Below are 15,077 nucleotides of genomic sequence, written 5' to 3' on the forward strand. Positions count from 1 at the left end.
ATTCACTCTCCCTTTTTGCGAAAATTGGAAAACGTTTAAGGTCATGCCACATTGGGATTGAAATTGTTACATAATGCAACTTTGAAAGCAAAAGTTTGTTTTTCAATTACATTTAGTGTAAGAGCTACACTTTCTATGCACTTTTAATCACAATTAGTTTTATATATGTTGTATCTCTTAATATACATGGGTTGATCCAGAAGTAATGATAATCAATATTAAACAAGGTCATTACAGTTAAAATTATTATGTATTCCTCTAGATAGTCTTCTAACTAGATAATATACATCGATATTTTTTTCTTAAACTTAAAAAAAAAAACTTTGACTTCATCCACAAAAACCCCTCTACTGCGGCCATCACTTCGCTGTCGTCTTAAAATTTCTTGCCTCGAAGGTGTTTCTTGTGCCGAGGAGAGAGATAGAAATAACTAGGAGCTAGATCTAACAAACAGGGTGGGTGTTCAAGCATTTGGAATGCCGATTTTTGAATGGCAGCCATTGCAACTGACGCTTTGTGATCTGGTGCGTTGTCTGGGTGAAACAGCATTCAAGCCCGCATTTTACCATGTCTCTTTTCCTTACTAACCTACCGTAATCTTTTAATTTGGTATGTGTAGTAAGAGCCCAATATAGTGACTACCTTCTTAAAATATCCCACCATAATTATTCCTTCAGCGTCCCAAAAAACTACCGCTTTAATCTACCCCACTAATTTTCACTTTGAATTTCTTCATCGTCACTTTGGAAGCTCGCATCCAGGCCATTGATTGTTTCTTGGTTTTAGCATAAACATGGTGAACCCGGGTAACGTCCATGATCACAAATCGTGACAAAAAATTATCCTGATCTCATAAAAAATTTGGAAATTCACCCTCTAAATGTCGAATCGTTGTTTCTTCTTTTCGTCGGGAAACATTCTGGCACCCACGGTTCACATTCAAATTAATGTAAATACTTGGAAACGTGGCCTGTTGATATGATTTTTTTGTGATAACTTAGTGAGTACATGAGCAAGCAAAAAATATTTATTTTATATTTTTATGTGCACAGGAAATACCCAATTATCATTACTTTTGGATCAACCTAGTATATATAAGATATTATATTATTGAGGAATTTCAAGAAAACCAATTTGTTTGTCTGTAAATTCAAAGAAACGACATTTAAAGTCCACATATAGTAAATCCCCAATTATATCCCTTCTATCTTTAAGTTTTATTATAAATTGCGTTGCACACCAGAACACAATACTTTTAATCCTATCTTGCCATTTTTTTACCGCTACGTCAATCCGTGCCACAGATAACATGAACGCGTGAAGCGCGGCAAATTTGAATATTGATGAAATTTTATTTCATTACATAATTATATAAGGATAACAATATAAAAGACTTTTATAATACAACTCTCAAGATTTTAAATATTATCTATTTTCTTGATTATGAATCTACAATTCATTTAACTCCGCATCCTATTTAACATAGTCCACAACTACACACCCATTACAAAGAATCGTCATGTTTATTCTATCCCTACAATGTGGTATAACCTTAAGTTTCACCCTGGCGCCGCGCTGTCGCAGCCGATGCCCTACATCCGATCTCATCCTATATAGTTGATATAGTTCAGTCAATAACCTGCACAGTAAATAGCTTTTACAACTGTCCTACAAGCTACATGATCTCACCTGTGATAGTCGTGAAAACGAACAATGTACCTAACTTACGTGGTAATTAATTGTTAGGTTGTTCGAAGACTTTTTTTTTGGTGGGTAAATATTAATTTAGCTTGGAAGTTTAAGAAATGTTCAAAATTATTGTATACGATTTAAACCATAAAATAATTAAACAATCTTATTATAATAAAAAGTTTTCGTAAGGCAGCAAAAGGTTCCATAAAAATATCCTACTTATAGTTACTTAAAAAGTAACTTTAAAACTATTTTTTTTATCTACATGTATCCTTATTAAACTCAATAATCGTTACAAAACTCTTTGTTGACAAAACGTACATTACATAAGACAAAGCTTTGTCCCTATAAAATCCGGCAGTATGGCATTTACAACAAAGCTACGCAATTTCGGTTGGCGCCAACGCTACGGTTTTGGCGCCTGTCGTCTGTCGTAGCAGACAACCCCTGGCCGAGATCACGATACATTGATTTTCTTACTATCTTACGTCTTTGTATGTAAATAACAGAGTTATATATATCATACCTCTACATAATATTATGTGAAATTATAGAATAAGTAGTTAGTTAATTGATCTTTTTATTTTTAGGGATGTTATTGAAAAAAATCGTAGATATTTAGAGGGATAAGATAAAACATATTAAGTGAAGGGGTTATCATATTTTAAACCCAAAAATAATGAGCATAATGGTACTTAATTTTCAATGTAGGTTAGAGTCTTATACATTTTATGCTAGTCACTACCGTACGTATAAAATTGCGATAGATGTTTCAGTTTTATGATGATTAATAGATGAAGAAGCTTTAGTTACCTACGAAATAAAAATGAGTTTATGTGTTTAACACAAAAAATCTAGGATGAATATATAATGATAGAAATCTGTGCGTATACAATAAGATTTCTCTAATTTTATCTCAATTTTTACGAATCCAGAATGAATAAAAGAAAAACAAAGTAATCTATTTTTAAGCTCATTATATACCAAAGCTTACTTCAACTGGTGTTTTAAGGGTAAAAGTTTAAAGTAAAGCTGATCTCTTAAAATATACTTATCTATCAATAATCAAAGCATAAAAAATATGTAAGTATATATATGGGAAGTGCAGAAATGATATTTTAATCGTATTAAAAGAATCAATTTATTCGTTTTGCAAAATTCTGGATAAATCCCAACGTAACATCGCGCTATAAAACAGTTTGAAACTTTTTGATTTCAACATATTTTCCCAAAACAATGGCAACTTATTAAAATGCACTTTGCCAATATTGGGACATAAAAATCTTGCAATATATAAGATAATTGGGTTAAAAATATCAAAGCGTCGATGTACTGCGAACACTCCCGTTGACCTAATACACCCTAGAATACCACAGTTTTCTCCTAGCCCGCTCAGAGTACAGTCGCTACCATGGGCCTGGACAAACGCACTATTAAGATCATTGTGGTCGTGGTTGCGGTCCTTCTGGTCCTGGGTGAGATTTGTGATAGTGTAAAAATATTTTTGTAATGAAAATTTTGAAAATTACTGGACGGATTTTGAAAGATTTTTCTGTTAAAGAAAGTTATGTGAGTGAGATAGAGCTGTTTTTTTTCTTAGTTAATACAATACAGTTTTTTATTTAAAGTATTATTGACTTGAAAGAGATTTAAGTTATAATAATTATTAAAAGTAAACTTTATTTTTATTGCTGTGCCTTGAAGGGATTAAGGAAGGATTTGCTGAAAATGATGCATAATATTTGCATGTAACTTCGTTTCGTTCTATTTGAAATATAGTAATAAAAAATATATTATTAGATATACATATATGGTGTATATTTACAACAAACAGATATATTATTATGTATAAGAAAAACAAAAAAAAAATTGTTGGCTACGGCCTACGCATTGAAAGCTTTTTAAATAAAAACGAATTTAATTTGAGACAAATAGCTTGATTCCATGACACAATTTACCTATGCAAAACTTAAAACTTAAACTAATAACTTAAAACTTAAATTATACATGCATGATACAAATAACGTTCACGCAAGTTTTTTTTATAAAAAATGTGGTAATGACGATGTACCTAATACGACTCATACAGTGATTTTTTTTTTTTTTTTTTTTTATTGTACAATAGGGGAGCGCTTGGCCACAATCTCGCCTGATGGTAAGCTGAGATGTGGCCTAAGATGGAGCGCGCTTCCCTAAAATGTACCTGTTCACTCTCCTCTTGAAGACCTCCAAATTGTACTCGTCGGGGAACACAGATTCAGGAAGCATGTTCCAGTCCCTAGCGGTTCGAATAAAGAATGACGATCCGAACCGCTTTGTCCGGGTACATGGAACGTCAACCATGTGGCGATGCCTAGAATCTGTGCGCCTCGACGAACGATGGAAAAATGGGGATGGCGGAATTAGGTCGTGCAATTCCGCAGCGCACTCTCCAAAGTGTATCCGGTAAAAAACCGATAAACTTGCCACTCTGCGACGGTGGGCGAGGCTCTGGAGTTTTTTGCCTACTAGCTCATCGTCGTTTATTAGCCTCTTGGCACGCCTCTCTATCGCCTCAAGTGTCTCCAGCTGGTATTTGGCAGATCCATCCCAGAGGTGAGAGCAGTATTCCATGCACGAACGGACCTGTGCTTGATAGAGGTTGAGCAACTGTCCCGGGCTGAAATACTGCCTCACCTTTGCCAGTATACCAAGCTTTTTTGAGGCTACTTGGGCTTTTGATTCAATGTATGAACCAAAGTTGAGAGTAGGCGTTAAGGTGATACCAAGAAGCTCGAGGTGGTCAGTTATCGGTACGGATACACTTTGGAAGGACGGAGTTAGGTTGAATGGACTCCGTTTAGCGGTGAATAGACACGCCTGGGTCTTGGTCGCATTGAACTTGACCAGATTGGCCTCGCCCCATTCGGAGACTGCCTGTAAGGACAAGTTCATGCGTTCGACCATCGCCTCCCGTAGAGACTGGATTTGTGCCGTACTGGCTCGCGCGCTGGATGTGTATCTCTCCACAACGGTGCTATCGTCTGCGTACCCATAGATACCGGGTTTCAGCAGATCGTTTATGTGTAGCAGGAATAGTGTTGCGGAGAGAACTGATCCCTGAGGGACCCCGGCATTAATAGCCAATTGGTCGGACGAGCAACCGTCGACGACTACTCGAATCGACCGGTCCCTCAAGAAATCTGAGATCCATGCGCAAAAACCAGTAGGCAGACCGTACGATGGAAGCTTGCCAATAAGACTATCATGCCAGACCCTATCGAAGGCCTTCGAGATATCGAGGGAGACTGCGAGTGCTTCACCATGATTCTCGATGGCCTCACTCCAGATATAGGTGGCATACGCTAGAAGATCCCCAGTGGACCGATTTCGGCGAAATCCGTATTGGCGGTCACTGAGTAGATCGTTCGCTTCTAGGTGTGCCATTAGCCTGCTGTTCAGTACACGCTCCATAGTCTTGCAGAGTATGGACGTGACTGAAATTGGCCTATAATTGGAGGGGTCGGCACGACTGCCTTTTTTGGGCACAGGCTGCACGTTGGCAAGTTTCCATGATTTCGGTACTTTTCCAGTCATCATCGAAAGGCGAAAGAGGCGTGTCAAGACAGGAGCGAGCTCAGGCGCACAGGTTTTAAGCACTATGGCTGGTATTCCATCAGGGCCACTAGCTTTGTTCACGTCAAGATTTCGCAGCGTTTTCAGAACCTCAGTCTGACGGATGCGAATTTCTGGCATGCTCACCTCGCATCCAGGTAGACTGGGAGGTTTGGCGCTTGCTGGATCTAGACGTGAATTTTCAGCGAACAGAGTAGCTAGTAGGTTCGCTTTCTCCGTGGCAGTGTGAGCCAGCGACCCATCTGGTTTCAGCAGTGGAGGAAGTGAGGGGCGGCAGAAATTCGATTCAACCGACTTTGCCAGGGACCAAAACGCTTTGCTACCAGAAGGGTAAGAAGCCAGTTTGTTCCCTATACGGCTAACGTGGTCAAATCGAGCTTTCCGTAGAGCCTTTTTGCAGGACTTGGCGGCCCGGTTGAAGGCTTTCTTCTTCTCAGATACGTCCTTGGCCTTGCGGTGTCGAGCATCAGCCCAGGCTAAATATGCTTCATGTTTAAGCGCTTCAGCGCGTCTACATTCAGCTCTGAACCAGGGTTGAGCTTTGCTGGACGTGGCTACATCGGAGAATGGAATGTAGTACTCCATTCCCTGCCGCAGCACATCAGTCACAGCATCCGCACAGGTTGAAGGGTCTTCAGAAGAAAAGCAAACAGGCCGCCAGGGATAAGATGCAAAGAAAGAACGCATCTCGTCCCAATCTGCTGACTTGTATCGCCATACGCGCCGAGAGCCCCTGGGACTGGGATCGGGCGGCGAGTAGACAGATACAGATTTCACCAGACAGTGGTCGGAGCTGCCAAGCGGCGATGAAATCGCTACCGAGTAACGGTCTGGATCGGTTGTCAGCAGAAGATCCAAGCAATTGGCTGTATGGCTCTCAACATCAGGAACCCGCGTCGCTCCTTGAACCAGCTGGGTGAGATTTAACGCTATAGCGAGTTTACGCGTCTCTCTCCCAGCGAGGTCAGTGCACTGGTATGGGTATAGCCACTCCTGGTGGTGGGCATTAAAATCCCCCAGAAGCACTAGCTGAGCGGAAGGGTATTTGTGTTGAGCAGCATCCGCCGCCTCACTTAGGTACTCTGTGAGCCTGATCGTCTCCTGGTCTCCGCTGTGCGCTCGGTAGACACAAGCATAGATGAGTTTCTCTAGGCCTGTGTCCACCAGCATCCAAAGTACAGAGAAATGGGGGTCTTCAAGGTAACGGAGACGCCGACAGCAGATGTCGTCACGTACGTACGCGCACACACCTGACCGAGCTTTAAAGTTATGCTCCAGGGTGTAGCCGGGATACGATAGGTACGCCTGATCAGACGGACATCTAATCTGCGTCTCTGTGAGGAACAAGATACAAGGCTTGCTAGTCTCTAGGTGGAAGTGGACTGCAACGAGGTTGGAGTGTAGACCTCTGATGTTAGTGAGGTCTACTTTCAGCGAGAGGGAGTGCTGCCGCTGTACAACGTTTTTCTTGTACCTTGTCTTTTTCATCATTTTAATGGAGAGTGAAGTAGGTGTGAAGACGGCAGTGAATCGAGGCGCTATACTTCTAGACCTGAGACGCACATTCAGAAGCTACACTTATGGGGACTAGTCTGGAGACTGCGGGGACGCCCGAGCCCCCCCAAGGATGTCCATAGGGCCCTCTCGTCCGGTCGCCAACCGGCACTATGGCGCATCTTGGGATTTTTCGCTAGTTGGCGGGGCAGCCTTTCACATGTGGCTAGCACGCTACTTGGGCCCCCTACTGACTAGCGGTCGGCCAGCGGTGAACCGTGCCTCGGATCCCGCTACCCTCCATGACTAGTCTCCAGGTGCAACAACATAAGTGTGCGTCAAATCGTCCAGGTTGTATAAGCGCAACTGATTCGACCCGTCTTCACATGGGCTACATCAGCTTCATCGTGTCGGAACGCGGACGCTTGGCGACACGGCTTCAGCTGATGGGTGGTCATTATAGCCGCGACGATTGTCTCCCACCATGTCACCTGATTAGCACCACCCAGGGGCCACGTGTAGGGTATCCATACTCCGGGTAAACTCCTACGGACGAAGGTGACTCGGCCCCCAAAATTGATTGATTGATTCGTGTATTTGAGTGTGATTGAGTGGCTATTAGCTAAACGTAAAAAAAACTTCGTTTTGTGAGCATTAAAAATAAGGCCAAGTAAATGTGCATGCGTCTTGTTTTATTTTTTGGAAAAAGATTTATTTTAGAAGAAAATTATTTTCTAACTGTAGCCTTTGTTTATTTTGGAAGAAAATTAAACATCTCATTCAACGCAGCCTTACGCTTAGCAAAGCTTAGAATCACATGAATGCCTATAAATTTACAAAGTAATATATTTTATATTTCTGGTAATTGATGACCTGCAATAGTGCGAAGGGAAACAAAAAGCCTGAACGGATACAGTACTTACATTAACTAAGTGTTAACCTATTTAATAATGATACGGAAATTAAAAATGCCTAGGTTGTAAGCTTATTACAGTCCCTCGTTCTAGGGCTTCTCGTAGTGGATGGACTATATCCTTCAGGATAAAGTTTTATAGAGGTATGCGAAGATCGCAAAATAAACGTGTACTTGTAAACTTATATTATTTTTCGTATATTCTCTTGTTAATTTTTTTGAACATACGCAAAACAGTAATAATTTTTTATTTCATAAATAGGAAGACAAGACAAAGATTTAGAACACGTCAACGAAAGGAAATTATGTCGTATGTATTCATCGCATCGATCGTAAAGATCGATGATCGAGAAGATTACCTATAAAAATTTATAATTCTTCCACAGGTACCGTCCTAGGAGTACTTTTGGCTATTTTCCTACCATACAGATACGTTGGTAAGTAATAACTGCCTTTGAACTCTATAATGTCTCTATATTAATTATTTTCGGATTTTTTTATTTTTGATAATGATCGTCAATTTTATTTAAATTCGAAAATCATTGAAATAATCTTTACATAACAGCAATTCGTATGAACTGTTTTTATCTTGATTAGAATTGGAAGTATGGCCCCGTTCTGACGAGTACAACTACTACGAGCCTCTAATTCACTTCCGAGCGAGTGATCCTGGCAGCTGGCATATCTGGTATACGCGCATCAATGACTTCCTACGTGGTAAGTTTTAAGTATAGTTCATTATTGAGTTAATGCACCTACATTTGGGTCCTCTTTTACAAATTATAGTCTACCTACGTCGGTATTCAGCTTTTTTTGGCGCCTGTATTTGCTTTCACCATGTGTTTAGTTTTTCTACATAAAATTGAAAATACCCTAAACAAATAATAATGGCTAAGTATTCCAAATAAAAGCGTACAACAACTATTAAGTTTTCAAAAGTGTCCCAGCAAGCTATCTACTCTTCGAAATTAAAAAAAATAATCTGTGTGTTCAGACTATGAGACCACAGTGCCAGAAGAGCCACCTCGAGCTCCGTGCTCTATACATCGCCACGACCAGCGGCTCGTGGTGCCGAACTGTGAACGTACACTCAACATGTGGGCACCCTGTAATGCTGATAACTTCTATGGCTATGCGGCTGGGAAACCATGTGTTTTCTTGAGACTGAATCATGTAAGTTGTTTGGACGATCTCTTTAGACGATAAGGTCATATTTGTACCATATTGATGTTTTTCAAACTCTATTTGATTGTTGCAGATTCACTATTGGGTACCTGAACCTTATAATGTGTCTAAACCACTAGGTATTCCTCCAGAGATGCCGAACAATATCAAACAATTTATGGTAAGATTTGTTTAGCTACTATTATGTATTCTGTGGTCAGATTTAACGAACATAGTGTGAGATTCCGTAGGTATAATAATATATTTTGGCTGGCTAAGTAATTTAAACAAGATGTATTCAAGCGTCAATACCCCTAAACTATGTTATCTTCTATTTGTTAACTACCACATTAAAATCCTTTTATTTTACTGAAGCATTAAATCTACGTATCCTTTAGCAACAACGACCAGCGCACCACTACGGGGACTTCATTTGGGTATCCTGTAATGGCGAGTTCACCTCAGACGAAGAGAACGTTGGTCCAATCCAGTACATCCCTGCCAACTTACCACCCGGCTTCCCCACCAGCCGACTGAATACCGCTGACCGTATACCCTACTCCACGAGGAAGCTGCCTGATCAAACTCATGGACCGTTGGTTGCTGTCTTCTTTGAGAACCCACGGCGTAAGTTTCAAATTACAACGAATCCGTTAATGAATATCGCAAACTTAATTATAATAAGTACGTAATTTCACTTCAAAAAATTTTCAAAGAATCAAATTTTTTTTAACTAAAATCAGTAATGCGGTTATCGCGCTTAATCACATAAAATTGATACAAAATTAGCCATAATACTGAAACATTTTATAAATGTTAATAATAATCGCTGTTCAACACCATAGGTACCTACATAATTTGTCTAATAAAAAATTCTAAATACTATTACCTGACTGCATTGCATTATATTCTTCAGGTGGCGTCGTGATCAATGTGGAATGCCGGATTTGGACACGGGATATCGTTTACAGCAGCTCCAGCCGCGTTGGTCGCGCACGTTTTGAACTTTACATTGAATAAATAATACAAAATATATAATTATATATTACTTTAAAGCTATTTTGCATGCTTGGTGGATGTATCAGTGTGATGCGAATATGTTGAATCAGGCGTACTACACATTTCAAAATTGAGCGGGAAAAGGCAAAAGACGACTAACAAAAAACCTGTATTTTTTTTTAATGTTGCAACATTAAAGTTATAGGTTTTTTTAAGAGACTTACACATTACCATTTACCAAGAAGCTTATATCTAATACACTGGAGATTTCAGTATGAACATTAACTTGTAACAAGAAAATATGACCTTGAATGACGCCTGTATGTTTTTTTATCCCTTTCACACCTAACTTGGCAAGTTCAAATCACCAGTGTATTAGATTAAGCTTCTTGAACATTACACACCTTTCCTTAGGGCGTATTCAGAAAGAAAGCTTGAAACTTGAAACTGCGCGGGTTGACAGCACTGACAGGAAAATATATGAACATGACAAGCGCCGATAAGCGCTTATAAGTTTCAAGCTTTCTCTCTGAATACTCCCTTAAATGTGAAATAAGATAAACATTATGACGTGTAGTACGCCTGTTAAGTTCTGTCAAATTACCTTACAGTGCGACACAAAAGAGATGAAAATAAATGAGGGCGCCACCGTCACTCATATAGCAACACTGATACTGCGACGCAAGCGATCTTGATACTATAGAATAAAAATCCAAAAATCTATATATATATAATCTAAAATAAATACCGCGATTTAAACCGTTATAATTGTTTCATTGTAGCAATAGTGTAAATTTAAGACAAAAATACATTAGTATTTTAATTGACCTACCTAGGTCAAATTTTACTTAAATGTATTTGGAATTAGTTATTTTATAAAAATCGGTCAAGTGCTTAGACTGCAGAGGCGCACATAGAATCAAACATACAAACAAACAAGTATACATGCAGCTCAAACACTGTTAAATGTTCTGATTAGGTACTAGTTATAACTATTTGTCGCTAGAGGTCGCTGTACCGAAAACGTGTGTTTTTGCATCGCGCTATTGAATTGTTTGTTCATTTATCAAATACCTAGAGTATACTTAGTTCTGCTATTCGCTGAGAGATGGCATATTTTTGTTTTAAGCCATATTTACATCGCACTATTGTAGTTTTTTTGTGTAAACATATGTTTGTTTAGAAGAATAAATTTTTGTTGCTCACTTGGAACTTTTGTTTTATTATAATCGTTCCCGAGAGACAGTGGGTGGCAGGCCTTGGTTCGAACATTTTTTGGTCTTCGAGCGCGAATATTAAGAACCTAGACCAGTGGATTTTTGTATTAAAGTACGGCGCGCAAACCGGTAGTGGATTGCTACTGAAGCGCCATTGTGGTGAGCGGCGTAAGCGCATCCATAAGGAGTGTGCATAAGAAGCTGCAGCATTTCCGCGAGAGGGCGCCACCAGCCTATGGGAACCAGTTCAAGCAGCAAGCACTCGCAGTCTAGTGCTACGTTCCGGCAGAGGGCGGGCCTTCCACACAGCAGCAACTGAGCACGACCAACTATAGAGGGCGCCACTTACGACTGGCAACATATTATGAATGGTTTGAAGAAACAACTGTGAGTAAACATTGTGTACTTGTAAAAATATTTCATTTCGATCAAGTTACAATTATTAGTGAAGTGTTTGGGACTTTAATTATTTTACGTATATTTAGAACATTGTACTTAGTTTAAAATTTAGAGTTAATTTAGACTTAGAATAATTAAGCAAAAAGTGATTAGACGGGGAATCCATGCCCGATTTTTTCTAAGTTGTTTATAAATTTAAACACTTGTAATTTTTTCAAGTTTATTCTTGAACTTAGAATTTTTACTGATTCTTATTTTTGTTTCATAAATTTGTGTTATTGTTGTTTAACATGGAATCATTGATTAAAGTACAACTAAACAACAAAAATATTATTTACAAGGGCAGGATCAACTTCAAAAAATCTCCTAAAGAAAGATTGACTCAGTTTTATATTGAAACTCGATTAGAAGCACTCGAGTCACAATGGTCAAATTTTCTTAATACTCATAAGTCTATCATCGAAAAGGCATCTGACAAAGATGCAACCACTAACCCATATTTTACGGCTGACGTCTACGACGAAACAGAAGACATTTATTTCAATTATAAATCAGAATTAAAAGAGTTGTTAAATACACAACAAGATAATTTAAATTGTAATAATTGTAGTAAAGCATCTCAAGTCACATCGAAAGTAAAGTTACCCAAAATTAGTTTACCTATTTTTTCCGGTTTATATAACGAATGGACGTCTTTTCGCGATCTTTTTGTTTCACTTATTCACAAAAATGAAACTTTGGACGACGTTGAGAAGCTTCATTACTTGAAAACACATTTATCTGGAGAAGCTGAACAATTATTGAGATATACTCCTGTCACGGCTTCTAATTACACGGAATCTTGGGCAACTCTCATTAAGCGTTATGACAATAAGAGATTTTTGTCTAATTGCATTTTGAAACGATTTATGAATCAGCCAACTATTGTAAAAGAATCTTCAAATTTAATTAAGAACCTTTTAGATACGACACTTGATTGTTTACACGGTTTGCGTACATTAGGTATAGATGTAAGTTCATGGGACACAATCATAATATACATAATTAGCTTAAAATTAGATTCCGAATCGCGTAAGTTGTGGGAGGTGAGAGTTAGTTCGAAAGATGAATTACCATCTTTTGATAGTATGAAGGAATTTTTGGAAACCCGATTTCGTTCCCTAGAATATCTAGATCCTAAACAAAATGTTACTCGTTCACATAATCCTAAATCGTTTCATGTAGCTTCTGTGTCTTGTATTCTATGTTCTGGTGATCATAAACTGTGTCACTGCAAGGAATTCGCCGCAAAGGACATTAACTCTCGTCGTGAATTTGCCCGAATCAGTAAAATATGTTATAATTGTCTTAATAGAAATCACAATGTTTATTCATGCCGTCAATCTACCCGTTGCCATAAGTGTAAGAAAAGACACCACACACTTCTGCACCCTAAAACTGTCAACGCTGCTGTGACTGATAGTCCAGCAGATGTAAATGTAGCAGCTGCTACATCTTATCAAGGTGAGTCAACCACCCCTGTTTGTTGTTATGCAAATACTCATAGTCAAGGCTTATTAGCCACAGCTTTGGTCAACGTCGAATCGAGATCTGGAGCTGCCTTTGTTTTAAGAGCTTTGATGGATCAAGGCTCTCAGGTTTCCCTTATCACGGAATCTGCAGTCCAGCTTCTTGGCTTGACCAAGTTACCTGCTCATACCGACATACTCCGTCTAGGCGATGACGAAGGCATTTCAATGCCTTCCAAGTGGATTGTTAAGTTTAAATTGCAGTCTCGCCTAGACCCCAATTTTGTTTTATATGTCGACGCGTATGTTTTAACAAGGCTAGCCTCACACCTTCCTGAGAGAAGGATCATTCAGGCTTTGCCGATGGTTTCGCCTTTGGAGTTGGCGGATCCCTCATTCCATACTCCAGGCAGTATTGATTTGCTGTTGAGCACTAGAGTGGTCGGCGCTGTTCTGGAGGAAGGTTTGATAAGAGGACCACCTGGAGCACCAGTTGCTCAAAGGACTAAGCTCGGTTGGATTTTGTCTGGCGAAGTCCAGTCCGTCGAAACTCAAAAGCCGGCTTGCTACGGCGTAGTTGTTAATTCACAGGTGAATATCAATGATCATCTGAAGAAGTTTTGGGAGTTGGAAGAGTCGGAAGATTCTTCAAATTTGGGGGTTATTTTAACTGAAGAAGAACAGAAATGCGAGGAATTTTACTCTAAAACTACCAAAAGAGACGATACGAGTATCGTTAGATTGCCTTTTAAGACAGACAATCCCCAATGCAAGATTGGCAAGTCAGAGGATATAGCTGACGAGGATGTAGATTATCAACGCATTTTGTGGCGTGACAATACGCAAACTGAGTTACATCATTTGCGTTTGTTGCGTGTAACTTTTGGTACATCCTCGGCTCCATACTTAGCCGTGCGTTCCTTGCAGCAATTGGTTCATGACGAAGGACATGATTTTCCTTTGGTAGCAAAACGTGTTTTGTCTGATTTTTATGTCGATGATTTTCTGTCTGGTTGTGAGACTATTTCTGAAGGCGAACAGAATCATCGTCAGTTGTCCGAGTTGTTGAGTCGTGGAGGTTTTCAAATTCAGAAGTGGTCCACCAATAGCCATGAATTGTTACTCAAGATAAGAGATAGAACGTGTGATTGTAATGAGAACATTATCTTCGAAAAGGATAATGTTATGAAGATTTTAGGTCTAACATGGGATCGAAATTTTGATGAATTTCAATACACTGTCCATCTACCTACTTTGAAGACTCCAGTAACCAAACGGCGAGTGGTATCGGACATAGCTCGTATATTTGACCCACTCGGATGGATCTCCCCAGTTGTTATAACGGCTAAAGTGTTTATACAACGACTTTGGCTTTCGGGTATTCAATGGGATGAGGAACTTCCTCATCAGCTTTTAAAGGATTGGCTCGTATATCGAGACCATTTACATAAACTCACCCAATTTTGCTTGCCCCGGTGGATTCACACTAGTCGAGAGGATATTGAGCTCGAACTACAAGTTTTTTGTGACGCTTCCAATAGGGCATTCTCGGCTGTGGTTAATTTGCGATCAGTTGATTCCAACGGCAATATTCATATTAGTCTCATAGCATCTAAGACCAAGGTAGCCCCTATCAAACAGGTGTCCATACCTCGGTTGGAGTTGTGTGGCGCCGTATTGCTTGCGAAACTTCTAAGTGAAGTTTCAGTCACATTAGGCGTTTCGAAAAATAATTTACATGCGTGGACTGACTCTTCGGTAGTTTTAGCATGGCTGACAAGACACCCCAGCCGTTGGAAAACTTTTGTTGGAAACCGCGTTTCTGAAATACTTTTCATTATGGATGGCGATCAATGGTCACACGTTCAATCGAAAGACAACCCTGCAGATTGCGCTTCGCAAGGTGTTAGTCCGATGGAATTATTGGAACTTGAGTCATGGATGAAGGGACCTAGTTGGCTCAAAAATAAGTCAATTGAACATAGCAAGGGTGAAGTTAGAAATACACATCTTGAAGAGAAGAAGGACAAATTTCTGTGTTACGTAGTTAATATAAAAAAAAAAAAAAATAAATGA

At 39.4% G+C, this 15,077-nt stretch overlaps 2 protein-coding genes across 2 annotated transcripts; both read left to right on the top strand.

Annotated features, from left to right (window-relative positions):
* The first annotated feature begins 3,084 nt into the window (after window positions 1-3,084).
* Window positions 3,085-10,480, top strand: LOC149910776 (sodium/potassium-transporting ATPase subunit beta-2-like). Its single transcript, XM_090116672.1, has 7 exons — window positions 3,085-3,167; window positions 8,101-8,151; window positions 8,312-8,431; window positions 8,709-8,887; window positions 8,973-9,059; window positions 9,277-9,505; window positions 9,795-10,480. The coding sequence occupies exons 1-7, from the start codon at window positions 3,104-3,106 to the stop codon at window positions 9,896-9,898; spliced, it is 834 nt and encodes a 277-aa protein (XP_089972798.1). The 5' UTR covers window positions 3,085-3,103; the 3' UTR covers window positions 9,899-10,480.
* Window positions 10,481-11,528: 1,048 nt separating this feature from the next.
* LOC149910777 (uncharacterized) lies at window positions 11,529-15,077 on the top strand. The gene has a single exon (XM_090109709.1). The coding sequence runs from the start codon at window positions 11,784-11,786 to the stop codon at window positions 15,075-15,077; it is 3,294 nt and encodes a 1,097-aa protein (XP_089965835.1). The 5' UTR covers window positions 11,529-11,783.

Source organism: Colias eurytheme, chromosome 2 (assembly GCF_061535395.1).
Source record: "Colias eurytheme isolate Ceu_HAF_F1 chromosome 2, ilColEury1 Martin Lab GWU primary, whole genome shotgun sequence".
In the NCBI taxonomy this organism is placed as follows: Eukaryota; Metazoa; Arthropoda; class Insecta; order Lepidoptera; family Pieridae; genus Colias; species Colias eurytheme.